This window comes from Sus scrofa, chromosome 14 (genome assembly GCF_000003025.6).
Source record: "Sus scrofa isolate TJ Tabasco breed Duroc chromosome 14, Sscrofa11.1, whole genome shotgun sequence".
Lineage (NCBI taxonomy): Eukaryota > Metazoa > Chordata > Mammalia > Artiodactyla > Suidae > Sus > Sus scrofa.
This window is the reverse complement of record NC_010456.5, coordinates 74630006-74645038: the sequence shown is the minus strand read 5'-3', so window position 1 is coordinate 74645038 and position 15033 is coordinate 74630006. Positions and strand designations below refer to the sequence as shown.

Sequence of the window (15033 nt, the reverse complement as noted above, 5' to 3'; positions counted from 1 at the left end):
GGGGGTAAAGGTTTCTCTACTTTCCTGCTCTTGGGGCCCTGGGAGCCCTGATAGGTCATCAAATTTTCATGTCCAGACACCCAGAACCCACTATGCAAACTAGCATGTCCGCCCCAGAGCACAGCTGCTCACAAGCTGGAACCTTCTAAGTCTGGTTTCACCAAAAACTTGGCTGGGAGATCCTGGGTCGGGTGGGTGAGTTGGGGGTGGAATTTGCATGGATGAATTTCAGGAACTCTCTTGCTGTAAACAGAAACTACCCAGCCATCTTTCGAAACTGGGAGCCTTCCCCTTCCGGACTATGCTTGTCCAAATGGCCTCCAAGAGTCAATGGGGGGGCGGGGGGAGGGCCAGTCTGACAGTATGGCAAAAAGAGGAGGGAGGCAGCATGGAGCCTGGGTGTGGCCTGTCCGCCATGAGGCTGGCTGCACGCCACTATCTTCTTGCTGGTTTCAGCCTTGTTTTTAGCAGCAGAGACAGGAGGCAAGATGGTGTGTGGTTTGCAAACCTGAGAGACACAGATGTACAGGAAACACTCAGGTCTGCCAAGTTCTTGCTGAGCAGGAGGGCTCAGCGACTGAGTGACTGGGCTCCCTGGAGAACCAGCCCTACTTTCTGTCCAGTGCTGTGTCCTCCAGAGGGGATGAGGCAGGGGACGTGCATGCGTGTGCACATGCGCAGTGTGCACAGGCGGCTCCCGGTCTCCAGCATTTCACACCCTGCTCCCTGGACCCTCATGGGTGTTGTCCTGTTCCCTGAAACAGAGACTAGAAAATGTGGATGGTCCCTACAAGCCAGCTCTGCTGCTGCTGGAAAAGTGTGTCCAGGGCAAGGCTGGAGCCCCCACACTGTCTGCAGGAGGATGCCTGGCTTTCCTGGGGCCCAGGGTCATGGGAGCTCTGCAGTATAAGGGCCACTGAGTTCTAGCCCTGAGGACCAGCAAGCAAATTCTCACCTTAAAATGACTCTTCTTTGGGGATAAGGCATCTCTGTGCCCTGGAACCTTCTGTGAGGCAGCATGGGGTAGTGGTTCAGAGAACAGACCTGAGCTAATAACTGCCTGGGTGTGACGCCTGGCTCTGTCTACCCTTACTGCCGTGTGACCCTAAACATGTTGGCCAAGCCCTCTTTGCCTCAATCTCTTCATCTATGAAATGGGCATAATAGCAGGGCCTACCTCACAACGCCGGCATGAGGATTAAATGAACTCAGGCACACGAGGTACTTAGAGAAGTGCCTGGCACGGAAGAAGGAGTATGTAGGGGTTTCACATTTCTCAGGGTTCATGGGGAGAGGAGAAAGGAGGGTGGCTGAGCAGATGTGGCTCTGGATGTCCCACCCCTGCACCGATCGGCATTGCCTAGCTTCATTCTTTTCTTTACACCGTACGTGGGCTGCTGCATGCCATTTTGTTTAAAAAGGTTTGTAGCTGCAATGCTGGAGGCCTTGCTCCTGGGAGGGTGGTGAGTGGAGTTGGTGGGGGGCCAAGGAAGGCTGTGGTTAGGCAGCTTGAAGTCTAGGGAGCCACCCCAAGCTACACCGATGTCAGTCCCCCTGTGGCCTTAAGCTGGTCCCACAAAGGGCAGGCTCTGACATGGGTGCACCGATCAGCGCACGAGTAAGTGGATTGAATAAGGAATCTGCAGTTGTGCAGGTGAGCGTGGCTGTGTGGGGCTACTCCTGTGCATATCTGGGTAATTGTCTGACCCTCAGTCACCCGGGTCCTGCTACTTTCCAAGCAGCCCCAAAGTACAAAAACCCAAGGGACCAGACCCCCTCAGCCATCTCCATCTGGTAGATGTCACTCAGAGGGGCAGCGGCAAGGACCCAGGTTTCCTTCCCATCTCTTCCAGGAGCAAAGCTGTGGGGGCAACAGCAAGAGATGGGCCAAGGCTGAGTCACCTGCTCCCTAGCACCCTCCGTCATGATGGTCCCCCCCAGTCAGCTTCTGTTCATTGTTTCCAGCCTGAGGGAAATAGCGGGGTGGAGATGGGGCTGATAAGAGAAGGTGATGCTGCCCCGCTCGGTTCTGAGTAAAAGTCCCTGCTTGCTCCCCACCCCAACTTCTCCCGTCTCCCTCCTACTCTTCAGCTCTAGAGTCTGACTCATTTTCCACCTGGTTAAGGGGAAGGAGCTGTGAGCTGCTGAGTGTGCAGGGGGGTAGGGTGGGGGTGACCTTGAAGGTAACCTCATTCATCTCTGTCATTCCCCTGCCACAGGGCAGGAGCACCCATCAACTGGCCCAGCCAGTGGAATCCATGGCTGCATGTGTGTGACCATTCGAGAAGATTAGGTTGATTTGACTTCAGCTGCATCAGGAAGAGGCCTGGGGTGAGTGAGGGTGGGCAGAAAAGAATCCATCTGATGAGGCAGTGAGGAGGGATGACTGGACTATTTGGGGGCACTTTCAATGGAAAGAAGATTGGACTTGGACTCACAAGACCTGGGCTCAAGTCCTGGTTCTATCACTGTGGACCTCTGTGTGTCCCGGGATCCTCATTTTTAAAATGAAGTTGGCAACATCTCCGTCTCCAAGATCATGTATGTGAGCCCTCCTTGGACCACCCTAGAGAGTTGTGTGGACCCCAGGCGCTAGTGGAGTGAGGACGCCTCATCCTCTAGAACAGACAGCAGAATCCCTAACCCCTTTCCCCATCTGGAAAAACAGAGGCTCAGAGAAGGACACATGCAAGATCCCAGGCTGGGCTAAGCCCGTGGCACCACCTACCCTACCGAGCTCCAGGTGTCATTCGGCACCTCAACTAGCGGTGGCCCTGCCCTCCCGGGGCCCCAACTGGTGACCATCTGTGGTCCACCTGAGTCTTTGGCCCAGCCCTGAGGTCAGTGTGGAACAAGATGCAGGGCTTCACAACGAGCTTCCCCAGCACCCCCGCCCCCCCAGCGCCAGCGCCAGCACCCTGGGCCTCACCCTGACGGAGCTCCGCATGGGGCCCAGGTCGTGGTTGTAGGCCTCCACGATCAGAACGTGGGACGAGTTCCGCTCCCGGTCCAGGGGCCGGGGCCCTCGCATTAGGAGCCCGTTGCTGACATGGATCCGGAAGTTGTTGCCCTGGTTACCTGTGTGGAGGAGATGACATGCATGGGCTCTGCTCTGGGGCAGGATGCTCATGAGATCATGGGGAAGAGGGAAAGTGGGGAGCCCAGACCCCCAGAATGCAGACCCTGCCTGGAGGTCTTGGGAGCATGGCTGAAGCTCCAAGTGGCACAGAGGCTTCTGCCTCATGCTGCCCTGGCCTGGCAGGATCTGAGGGAGGAGGCAGAAGCTCACTCTGTGCTCCCCTTGTGGGAAGCATGGAGGTCCCCTGAGACCCTCATACCCAGGAGTGTCAGTGGATTCAGTATTTCAAAAGAATCTACAGCATTACTAAGAAAATAATTCAAATCAAATTCTCTGTTGGGGGCTTAGTGGGGAAGCTCATTGTTACCAGAAGATGAAGGAAGCTCATTCCTTCATCTTCTGGTAACAGACCCTGATTTTCCTTTGGGGATCCACCTGCCTCCAGTCTTAGTCCACATGCTTTGCATGGGGGTGATTCCATCCCTGATTCCAGGAACGAGCAGATCAGCATATTTTAGCCTTTGGCCATAGTGACTGGTTGAGGCCTGGCCCCATGATTCTAGTTGGCCCAATGTGCCTCATTCGGGGGAGTTCACTGGGGGGCCGTCCTAGTGTCCAAGACCATAGTGATTGGTTCAGGGATGGGCACACGACACATGTTGAGCCAATGACACTCAACCTCAATGGAGCTCGCTGCTGGGGGCTGCCCTGGTCCCCAAGTACCCCTCTGTCAGTGTGATATCCCACCATGGGTCATGGCAGGAGTGTAGCAACCAAATGCAGCATCCTCACTTAAAATACAACCAACCCGGTGCAAATGATTGGAGAATATTCCCATTTCCTTCCTCTGACCCACCCGTGTGTACAACACTTGGGGCTTCCTTGGCCCCACCTCCCAGACTCTTGGCAGCCTAGAGAAGCTCTGCTACCTCCAGGGCAGGGGGGCTGGCCCAATCCCAGGGCAGCCTACTCACCATGAAGGATGCGGTACCACACACGTCCAAACTCGCCCTCATCTGCGTCTGTGGCTTTTAGCTGAGGGAGAACGAGACATGCAGTTACTCCTCAAATTCCACCCACTGGCAGAGAACGTATCTGTGGAGCCCCTCCTCTTCCCTCGCGCCACTCTCAGCTTGTTTTGCTCAACGAGGCTTCCCACAAGGCTGGGGGTGTGGGAGAGGGACACGCCTGTCTTTCTCATCCCCCATGAGGACATGTGACTGTGGACGGCCCCGTGCTGACCTGTCTGTGCTGGAGCACTTGCCCACTCTGCTCCCTGACCCTCCTCCAGGTTCTTGGGGAGCATGGGGGAGAAGGTGGGGGATGGCACTGCAGCTCTCTGGGTCCAGGCCTGACCAGCTCAGCCCATTCCTCCACAGTTCCTTCTTTCAGTGTCAGGACATTCCAGGAGCCTCGCCCCGGGTGGCTGGATGGCATGGCTGTTTCTTGTCCACACTTCCTTGGTCTGAAGCTATTCTGGCCACAGTGGCTCCCAGCCAGGCACTGAACACTGTTAACAGCCTGTTTGTGGAAATCCAGAAACCCCAGAACCCAAGGATGGTCCATGTCCATTCACACACAACCACTCCAGTGCCGTTCCAGCTTCAGCCTTTGGTGGGACTTGGGGGTGTGTTGTTCTTGCTCTGACACTGCCAGGTGCTTAGCCCTTTTTACAGAGTCTGAGCAGAGCCACAGCCGGCCCTGTGATGTGTCCTTTCAAGCTGAGCCCTGAATACTCCTTTACTCACCAGATACTGGAAAGGAGTGGAGATCATGCTGCAAGCCGATGCGGAAAGAGGCCCAGGCCTGCATCACTGGAAAGGCTCTCACGAGGCCATGGCACCTGTGACTTACTTCATTACGCCCGGGACCCTCCCACGTATTCTGGATTTGCCCTTTTTCCCCTTCTTTTTAGGGCTGCACCCACAGCATATGAAAGTTCCCAGGCCAGGGGTCTAATCGGAGCTGCAGCTGTCGGCCTGTGCCACAGCAGGATGGATTTGCCTTCTTGTCTCCGCCAATCACTTCAACTCCATGGTATAAGTGTATCTAAGGATTTTGAAAAGTGTGTTGATGGTGGGAAGGAGGGGAAGTATGTTGGTGTAGAGGAACGGGAGATCTGGATCAGGCATGAGTCCTGGCTTTGTCACTGGCTTTGCGGCCGTGGATACGTAAGCCCCCTGAGCCCTTAGGTACTGTGATCCCCAACACTGCAGTGTTTATGGGAAGGTTGAAAATAGTCTCTGCAAAGCATCTTGTCTGGTGCCTGGTGCAGAGATAGATGTTGGAGGTTGGATATTATGAGATATGCCACCTTTTCCTGGGAGGCCCTCTTGATGTCTATTGGAGTTGGGGCCTTGATGTCTATTGGAGCCCTTGCTGTGGAGCTCTTCTTCCCTCCCATAAGAAGTCTTAAGAGCTAGAAAGTGGAGGGGTGGAGTGGGGTAGGTTCAACAGTCCGGGTCTGGAAGGCATCAGGACAGGGGAGAGGGCCAAGCTGTCCAGTGGATGCCCCTTGAGTATCTCCATCAATGATGGACTTCCTGGATATGTCTCCCTCCCCTGGCAGCCTGCAGCCAGCACTACCCTGGGAGGGTTTTTTTTTTTTTTTTTTTTTGCTTTTTAGGGCCGCACCTACAGCACATGGAAGTTCCCAGGCTAGAGGCTGAATCAGAGCTGCAGCTGCCAGCCTATGCCACAGCCACAGCAATGCTGAATCTGAGCTCTGTCTGTGACCTACACCACAGCTCACGGCAACACAGGGTCCTTAACCCACTGAGCGAGGCCCGGGATCGAACCTGCATCCTCATGGATACTAATCTGGTTCATTGCCACTAAGCCACAATGGGGGTTTTGCTTCCTGCCATCTCAGAAAAATGGAGCCCACCTATGAGGTGTGCAGTCAGCTTGGGAAGAGAAAGTGAAGGAAAGAAAGGTTCACTGAAGGGTGGGAAGTAAGAGGCAGGAATCCCAGAGGGAGCTCTGGGCACTGGGAACCCCTTTAGGCTGGTGCTGTTCAGCACCCGATGCCTGCTGCCCATGCCAGCCCACCCTTTTTGGGGGAAGCACTAAATCCCCCATCACTAACTTGCTGGGTGACCCTGGCCAGGTCACACCTCTCTGGACCTCGTTTCACTCTCTGCGAGACCAGGGGCTGGATGAGATGACCCCTCAGTCCTGACAATCCTAGGAAGGCTCCTGTCCCTTTGGGGCCATGCAAAGGATGCTTCTTTTGCTGTCAAGGGCTGAGGGCAGGAGGGAGGAGCTAAATACCAAAAACTAGGGCTCCACAAAAGCGGGTGGACCCCAGGCTCAGGTCTTGGGCAGAGCCACGACCCTTTTCCACCTGTGTTCTATTTCTGGGAGCTTGGGGTCCTTGATGAGAAAGCTGCTTAAGACTTAGGCTCTTAAGCAGACAGCTGGTTGCCAGGGAAGCCTTGGCTTCTGGGAAGAAAGGAGGCTGGGGGAGGGGTGTGTGTGTGTCTGTGTGTGCAGAGAGCCACTGTCTGGAGGGTCTCCAAGGGCCCACCCAAACTACAAGGAGCACAGTCCAAGGAGTCTCTCAGTCCTGTGCTTTCTGCCCTGTGATCTCTCTGGCCTTTGAAAACGCCTCTCTCCCTCAGCTCTGCAGCCAGACACTCTCAAAGGGAAGGTGCTTTTCTGGGAAGCTGAGGGAGAGGCCTGGAGGGGAGGGGAGGGGGGGTCTGGGGGCTGCCAGGGCCCATCTCTCTGCCTGTTCCCCTCCCGCTGCGTGGCTTGTAGCCCCTCTCCCCGGTAACCTGGAGGCTGGCAGGCACTGAATAGCAACCCCGCCGGTTGCCCCTCGACCATACCATTCAAAGGTCCAGCAGGGGAAGGTGAGAGGCCTGGGTATAGAGGCAGCGAAACCCTCCCCCTGCGTCCCCCCACAGTGCCCCAGCCCAGCAGAAGGCGCCAAGGAAACAGGCTGGAGTGAGGCCCCGTGGGAAGGCTCAGGAGCTCCCCACTCCTCTGCAAGGCTCGCCTCTCTCTCTTCCCAGCCCAGTTGCCATCCCTACCCTCCTGGCTGCCTCCTCTCCCAAGGCAGGGCCCAAACCCTTCCAGACAAAGCTGGGTCTGGCTGGAGAGCGAGGGCAAAGGCCACTCTGCCTGGCTGACGGAGGGCACAGGGCAAGGCAGAGCCCAGGGCAGGCTGGGGTTCCAGGGACACCCGGTGCTTCTGGGGCCTCCCGTGGACAGCCAAGAAGACCTCTCCACCCAGCTGGGGACTGCTGAGGGCTGGCTCGGAGGTCAGTGCTGGGGGACTGTAGGAAGGGGACCACACCCTTGCTGGGGTATGCTGGGGAGGATATGAGGTGTGCTCAGGCTTGGGGGATCCCTCTGCCTTTGTGGAGCGTGGAAACAAGGCCTGGGGTGGCGGGGGGCGGGGAACCAGGGCTTAGGTTGAGGCCACACAGAAAGAAGGGCTGAGGTCAGTCCCCTCTGCTCACAACAGGCCCTGCTCTATGGAGCGGTGAATGAAGAAAGAAGGTTCTAGACTGAGCCTGCAGAGATATGTTTAGAGCAGGGCCTGCCGAAGGGCTTGGGCTCCAGCGGACAGGGAGAACTTCGGCTGCTGTCAAGATCATTCCTAGCCTTGGTCTGACGGTGGCCTTTCCCTAGAGCCAGCTGGCTCCTGTCGGCTGGTCAGAGGGGGGATCAAGGGGCCCTGGCGGCTGGCTTTGCTGTGCATCCCAGGGAGGATGGCTTGAGGTTTTCAAGTACTTTGGATGTCTTGCTTCAAAGGGAAAGACTCAAATGCTAATTATAGCCTCACTTCTCTTTTTTTTTTTTTTCTTTTGTCTTTTTGCTGTTTCTTGGGCGGCTCCCGTGGCATATGGAGGTTCCCAGGCTAGGGGTCTAATCGGAGCTGTAGCTGCCAACCTACGCCAGAGCCACAGCAACTCGGGATCCGAGCCGCGTCTGCAACCTACACCACAGCTCACGGCAACGCCGGATCGTTAACCCACTGAGCAAGGCCAGGGATTGAACCCGCAACCTCATGGTTCCTAGTCGGATTCGTTAACCACTGCGCCACGACGGGAACTCCTCTTTTTTTTTTTTTGGTCTTTGTAAGGCCGCACCCATGGCACATGGAGGTTCCCAGGCTAGGGGTCCAATCGGAGCTGTAGCCGTAGGCCTACACCAGAGCCACAGCAACAGGATCCAAGCCTCATCTGCAACCTACACCACAGCCCATGGCAACGCAGGATCCTTAACCCAACTGAGTGAGGCCAGGGATGGAACCCACGTCCCCATGGATACTAGCCAGGTTCATTACTGCTGAGCCACAATGGGAACTTCGTACTTGTCTATTTTTAAGGTGCTTCCCCAAGGACCTGCTTTGCTATCCCCGTAAGGTCTCCAGATCCCTGTGAAGGACTTGAAATAACAGGACTCACAGGCCCGAGACTTCTCACACTTCAGACTGCCCTTTTCTTACTCGCAGCCAAGCACTGCCTAGGGTAGGATAGAGGGACGGTCAGTTTTCTCCCCATGGGACACAGCGGTGGGCACACCCATTCCCTCCTCCGTGCTTAGATTCAAGGAAGGGCCAATCCACACATGGCCTAGCCTGACGCCTGAGAGGCGGAGGCCCCGGGCAGCTAGATGGGCATCAAAGTTTCCATCTGGGAGCTGGGAGGGGTCATGCTCTGCCTGGAAATGCTGGAAGGAGTGGTGGTGGGGACTGGGTGGGAGGGGTTGGGGTGTACTGGACGCCCTCCATCACTGGGCACAGGGCAGGTTGCAGGCAGAAGGAGGTTGGGCGCAGGGAGCCAGGAATTCGGTCCCGCAGTGGCTGGTGAGTGCCTGGGGTGGGGATGGGGGCTCCAGAGGGTGGGGGCTGGGCAGCCCCTCTCCTCTCGCTTCATCTGGTAACTTGGACCCTGTCGCCCACACTCAGAGCCTCAGTGGCGTGACCTGAAGCCCTTCCTCCTGCCTAATCTAGGTGTTAGAACTTGACAGTGTATGCGTTAGACTACAGTGCCAGTTGGGAAAAAGAGGGAAATCTGTCACTCTCTAGGGTCACGAACGTCTCCAAGGTCAAAGAGAAATCAGTGATTATTTCTTATTAGACCCCATTTTGGATTTCCTGTCCTGCGTTTGCAGAAAGCAAAGATCACAAATGTTGGCCTGCAAGCTGGATGTGGTCTCCTTGGGTATTTTGTTTGGCCTGCTTGTAGTATTTTAAATATTTGAAAATTCATTTTGATGTTTTTTTTTGGAATCAAATGTGTTTGGCCTTGGCAGTGTTTTAGTTTTTCTCTCTCAACCAAGTTTGAATTAGTGGCCAATATTTAAACATCAGAAATATGTGCGTAAATAAAAATATCCAGATTTCCGGCTTCTCTTGGGAACCTGGAAGAGGGACCACACTGGCCTGTCTTCTGGCATTTCTGGCATTTCCATCAGTGGGCTGAAGCCCCTCTGCCTCCCTAAGAGGGCTCTCCAGGTAGACCTGACCACCCGTCCTGTGGGTCACACATTACCCACCTGCTGGGCTCTGGAAGCATTTTAATTTGCAACCAAAAGCTCAGTCTGATTCTCCAGCTACGGGGACAATCTGCTATGCTCCCTCTAGTGGGATGATCCTAGGTGATAACAGGTGACTGTGTCTGGGGGCTTCCAGCCCTACTTTGTCAACTTGGTGGCTCCCTGTGAGTTATTTCCCACCTGGTCGTAGAGCTGCTGTCTCAGAGCTGCTCAGGGAGTCCTGGGAGAAGGTTGAGAGCCAGTGTGGTGGCAAGGCCACCAGGCCAGGAGTCAGGAAACCTGGTTCTGGTCCTAGCTTGGCCACTGGCTCACAGTATGGCCTTGGGCTTGGCCTTCCTTTATTTGGGCTTCAATTTCCCCGCCTGTCATGGGAGCAGGCTCCTTAGGCAGCATCAACAGGAATGCCCATGGGGCCAGGCAGGTGACAAAGGCATGCAGGGGGGCTGTTGAGGGTGTGTGTGCACAGTGAGCTGGGGCCAGTGACCTGCCTATAGGGGGCAGCTGCTGCTCAGCCCCTGGCCATTGGATACCAGGCAGCAGCTGGCCCCAGGTTGCCAGTGTTGATAGTCTGGAAATTTCAAGAGAAGCCAGATGTTCAGATATTTGTGTGAAATCTTTGTGTTTTTTTTTAAATCCATAATTAATTTAAATTTATAAAAACACTGCAAGAACCCAACAAAACACATTGGTGGGTCCTCAGTTTCCAGCCTTGGCATTAGATAATTGCTAGGGTCCTAGTCCACTGCAGCCTCCTATAATCAATGACTCACTCCTGATCAGAGAGCAAGATATTAGTGACGGAGTGGGTCTTAGAGTTGGGTTTACAGGTCTAAGACTCTATTGTAATTCATGAGAATTGAGTTTAAAATGCCTGAAGGCATTAACTTCCTGTCTCCGTGGTAGGGTGGGTAGGAGGTGTAGCAGAAAGAGGGTGGGCGTTCATTCCCAGCTCCATCACTTTCCCACTGTGGGATCTTAGACTTGTGGCCTCTCTGAGACTCACTGTTCTAACCTGTAAAATGACCACAATGCCATCTGGCAGTGCCCAGTGCCCATCAAAGTCCCCTCCCACCCCAATCTCGAGTCCAGCTAATTTGCTTCTGTCCCATTCCTTTCGCAGGAGCCATGAGCTCAGAGGGCCCCAGCCCCTTCACCTTCCTCACAGCTCCTGCCACTAAGGGGAGCCCCTCCGAGGTGGTACACCCTCTCCCCGTGCTCATTGCCCTGGCCTGCATCTTCCTCCTGCTGGCCACCTGCCTGCTCTTCATGACCCTCTGCAAGCCCGCCGCGCTGGACCCCCGCCGCCGCCGGGCCCGTGAGTGCATGCCCCACCACCCCGGGAGTCCCAGCGAACCCCAGCTTCGGCTCTGGAAGCGCCTGAGCTCGCTGCGCCGCTCCCTGTCCCTGCACAGCTTCCGCCGAGGCCGACCTGCCCCTCGGCGCCCCCTGCCGGCCCAGGGTGACAACCACGACTGCGACTGCACAGAATCTACCAAGATGTGATGGGGGGAATCCCCCTGCTCCAGGATCCACCCGCAGGCCCTACTGCCTAGGAAGGAACCTGGTGCCACCGGCTGTAGGACAGTGGCCCAAACAACATGGGCCACACGCTGGCTCCCAGGGTGCCCAAGCCCATGGCCTCTCCCTGCAGACTCTCTAGCTGCTGCCTGCTGGAAGACTGTTGGACCAACCACTGGGCACCTGCAGCCATCAGAACCCTTGGCTCAGGGCTCTGACGGTAGGAACCTGGGGCTCCTAGGGCCCCTCCCTAACAACCAGGCTCCAACCATCTCTAGGAAGAAGTGCTCTTGCTTCCCAACAGAAGCCCTACCTGCCCTCCAGGTGCCAAAGCCCAGCTCAGATTCCAGTGTGAGCTGTTAAATGGCCAAAGAGTCCCTCCAGCCAAGTGAAATACTCAACCCTCACTGGTGGCATGGGAATGCCCTGCCCTCTGTGCCAACTCAGTGCCCAAGGCGAAAGGAAACCCAGGGACTCCTCTCCTCGGACTTCCTGGGCCCTGCCAGCACTCGCCTGTGATCCACGGGAGCAGCCGGCACCCTTGTGGTGGATCAGAGGCTGGGTGCCTGATGGGAGGAGGGGCAAGCGGGAGGCTCTCAACACCATCCAGCCAATCACAGTCTTGGCTGTCACCTTGGCACGCCCCCTCCCCCAGTGCACCTGCACCAGGATGGATGTGGAGGGGCCAGGAATGAGTTAAGAAGCTCTTGCAGGAGCTGGGACCAGTGCTGTATCAGAGCAGGAGGAGGCTCTGTCAGCAGCTGGAGGTGGTGCTATCTGGGCTCTAAGGACACATCACAGTGGCTCTATCCTCACCCAGGGAAGGAGGTGGCCTTCCTTCCAATGGGGGGTGGTTCAGATTTCTCCAGGACAGCTATAGGCCCTGGACCACACAAGGTGTGCTCTCTGCATTTTTGCAACTGCTTCATTGACTGGCTACTGTTAAAGTGATCCCATGATCCCAGGTGGGACTCTCAGAATCCCCAGATGCCAGCCTCTCCTCACAAGGCTGGTGCTCAACATTCTGGTTGGGTCCCCAGTCTGGGGAGTGGGCAGAGGCATCTGAGCTGCACAGCTCCTGCCCCAGCAAGTCAGTGGGCCAGGGTCGCCTTGGACCCCACCCCTGGGGGCTGTTTTACCCTACCCTGCTATGACCAACAGTGTAGCCAGCCGAACTTCCTCAAAGCGTGAGCTCCATTTTTGCCACTTCTAAACCTTCACTGGCTCCCTACTGCTGGAATAAGCCAGAGCTTCTTGGTGTGGTGTTTGGTGTCCACTAGGAACTGACTGAGAACTACCCTTCTAGCTTCATCTTGACCCAGCACGCACTGAAAAACCTGTCCTCTCCTAGCTACGGCTTATGCCTCACTTGATATGCCCTCTGGGAAGCCCTCTTTGCTCTCCAGCTGAAGCCACCTCCTGCCTGAAACCAAGGGAGGACGAGGCTCACTTCCTCTCAGCTGGGTGGGTCATCCCTGCCTGTGCTCCCCCTTCCTATGAGCTTGGAAGCTCCCAGAAAGCAGAACCATCTAGCCCCTCACTCTGCCTCATCTGCTCTGGGCACACAACCAGGGGGCCTGTCACTGAGGGAAGGGTGGCCCCGTCTAGTCCTTGGGGAGGCCCCTTCTTCCCTCGGACACCCCTCCAGAGAAGCTCTCTTGCCAAGCAGGCCTGTTGGACAGTCTGACGTCAAAGAGTGAGTCCATCTGGACCAGAAACTTATTTCCAGGGCCTTGGTGAAATCGCCAGCGCCTGAATTTCTCCCCGAGAAACAGAGAATCGGGGCTGCCTATATTACTTAACGGGCTTTAGGATTCTGGTCTGAGAACTGCTGTGTAAACAGAAACCAATTTTGGGGGTTTAGAAAGCGGGGCAGGCCTCCTCCCGCAGTACCTTGTTCCCCTCTCCCTTCCAGCTTAGTAACTCGTCCTGGTTTGTCCCTCCCCAGGTCTCCCTGAGACCTTCCATCGGGCTGAATTCTGCCTGTAGTCGGTCAGCCCGCCACCTGCTGGCCAGAGGGCTCTGCCTGGCATTTGGTGTCATGGGGGGAGGGGCAGTAAGGCTGCCCCAGGCCTGAAGGAGAAAATCTGGGGGGGAAGGGGAGGGAGAGGGGGCTTTCAGAAGTCCTGCCATACCCCCCAGCTACGTCCCCAGGTTGGTCCCGGGAGCCCTGTGTGAGCTGGGGGTGGCAGGTATTAGGTTTTAGGCTAGGGGAGAGGTGCCCCACAGCTTGGTGGGTGGTGGTGGTGGCAGTGTCTCTAAGTCCCTGGGAGCTGAGGCTCAGGAGGAAGGAACTTCTCCTAGAACCAGCCCCGACCCTGGCAAAGGCCCATGGCTTCCTGGACTCTGGGCACCTATAAGAGTCAATGCCCTGCTCCTGGTCCCTGTCCTGCCCTTCGCCTTGCCCTGATACAGGGAGGTAGGTACACTCCCTGCACCCCCTGCTCTGTCCCTCCCAAGCTTGGGAGCTGGCCCCAGCGGGCAGGCCTAGATTTGCTGTGTTTGGCTCAGCCTCCAAGTTGGAAACCCAGCAGCTGGTGAAGAGGGTAATTTCTGCCCAGCCTCCCTCCCCTCCCAGCAACTGCGGCCTCCAGGGGGAGGGCTGGGCCAGGCACCAGGTCCTCCCCTTCCTCCCTCGAGCCCCAAAGCTGTCGCCCCTGCTCCTAGGGCAAAGGAACCCTTTCTTTTTGTGCCTGTTTATTTTGAGAGGAGAGCTTCGGCCAAGAGCCCTGTGAAAGCAGCTCTGTTCTGGGCCTCGCTGGGCCCTGGCTCTCTCTTTTCAACTTCTTTCTGGGAAAAAGGCACATCTCCAGCCCCCCCCCCCCCCCGGCCCCAAAGCCCCTTCTGGGTGCAGGGGGGATGGGAAGAGCACTGTGGGGGAAGGAGGGAGGAGAGGGGGAGCCAAGGCCTGTCTTCTGTTTTTTGGGGAGCTAGGACCCACCCTTGACTACATAAGCAGGAGGCCTCCCCTGGAGGGAGCAGAGAGCCTGGGTCCCCTTTTTGCCATAGCCACCTCTGGAGCAGCAGCTGGACCCTCTCCTGCTTCTATCCCGTCCTGCCGCGTTGCCCCTGGGCATGTGCGCCCTGTGCCTGCCCCTGGCAGGCCACTTGCCTGCACGATGCTGTGGCCCTCAGGGATGTCCTCGGGGACACTGGCCTCGTAGCTGCTCTGCAGAAAAATGGGCCGGTTGTCATTCACATCCAGGACGGTGACAAACACGGTGGCTGTGCCTGTGCGCCGCTTGCCCACGGGGCCGTTGTCTGTGGGAGGTGAGGGAGGAGAGGTTGTTGGCAGCTGCCTGAGGCACATGTTCCCCGGGCACCAGTCAGGGACATGTCCTGTTCCCCCACCCACTCTAGCCTTTGCAAGGGGTGGCTCTTTCCCTCTTTAGTTTAGGAATAGCACTAGTCATATGTAATACATCCCAGGAGCTATGCTAACTCATTGAACCCTCATCAGCCTGCAAAGCAGGTGCTATTATGACCATCCCCATTTTACAGAGAAGGTAACTGAGGCCTGAAGCGGGTTGAACGGTGGCCCCCCAAAGATCTAGAGCCAGGTCAAATCCCTGGCAGTCGCATATGTAAGCTTATTGGGAAAAGGGGCCTTTGGAGATGTAGTTAAGGATCTTGAGGTGTGGCATCCCGAATCATCTGGGTGGACCATAAACCCCATGACAAGAGTCCTTAGGGGAGAATGACCCAAAGAGAAGGGGTGCGAAGCTGGAGTTGCAGACTGCGTGCTGCTGCCACAAGCAAGGAACACTTAGAGCCGCCGGAAAGCAGAAGAGGCAAGGAGGGACTCTCCCCTAGAGCCTCCAGAGGAGATGGGGTCCTGGCGACACCTTAATCTGAAGCTTCATGGCAGAATAAAGTTGTTAAGCCACTGACTCTGTGGGAATTTGTTACAGTGGCCCTAGGAA

At 56.4% G+C, this 15033-nt stretch overlaps 2 protein-coding genes across 9 annotated transcripts in view; one reads left to right on the top strand and one right to left on the bottom strand.

Annotated features, from left to right (window-relative positions):
* CDH23 (cadherin related 23) overlaps positions 1-15033 on the bottom strand; it is a 467077-nt gene that overhangs the window by 89585 nt on the left and 362459 nt on the right. For all 8 annotated transcript variants that reach the window (XR_002338421.1, XM_021072656.1, XM_021072657.1 and 5 more), the window contains 3 exons: positions 14223-14371; positions 4054-4114; positions 2930-3078 (listed from right to left, as the gene is read on the bottom strand). Coding sequence is in view for 7 of the 8 variants with exons in the window: in XM_021072656.1 (XP_020928315.1) it covers positions 2930-3078; positions 4054-4114; positions 14223-14371 (359 nt within the window). In the remaining variant the exon portion in view is untranslated. The remainder of the gene's footprint in view (positions 1-2929; positions 3079-4053; positions 4115-14222; positions 14372-15033) is intronic.
* Positions 5859-14212, top strand: C14H10orf105 (chromosome 14 C10orf105 homolog). The gene is made up of 2 exons (XM_021072664.1): positions 5859-7347; positions 10713-14212. The coding sequence occupies exon 2, from the start codon at positions 10718-10720 to the stop codon at positions 11093-11095; it is 378 nt and encodes a 125-aa protein (XP_020928323.1). The 5' UTR covers positions 5859-7347; positions 10713-10717; the 3' UTR covers positions 11096-14212.

Bases quoted from the DNA above. Each gene is read 5' to 3' on its own strand.
- C14H10orf105 (XM_021072664.1), top strand. From the start codon at position 10,718: ATGAGCTCAGAGGGCCCCAGCCCCTTCACCTTCCTCACAGCTCCTGCC.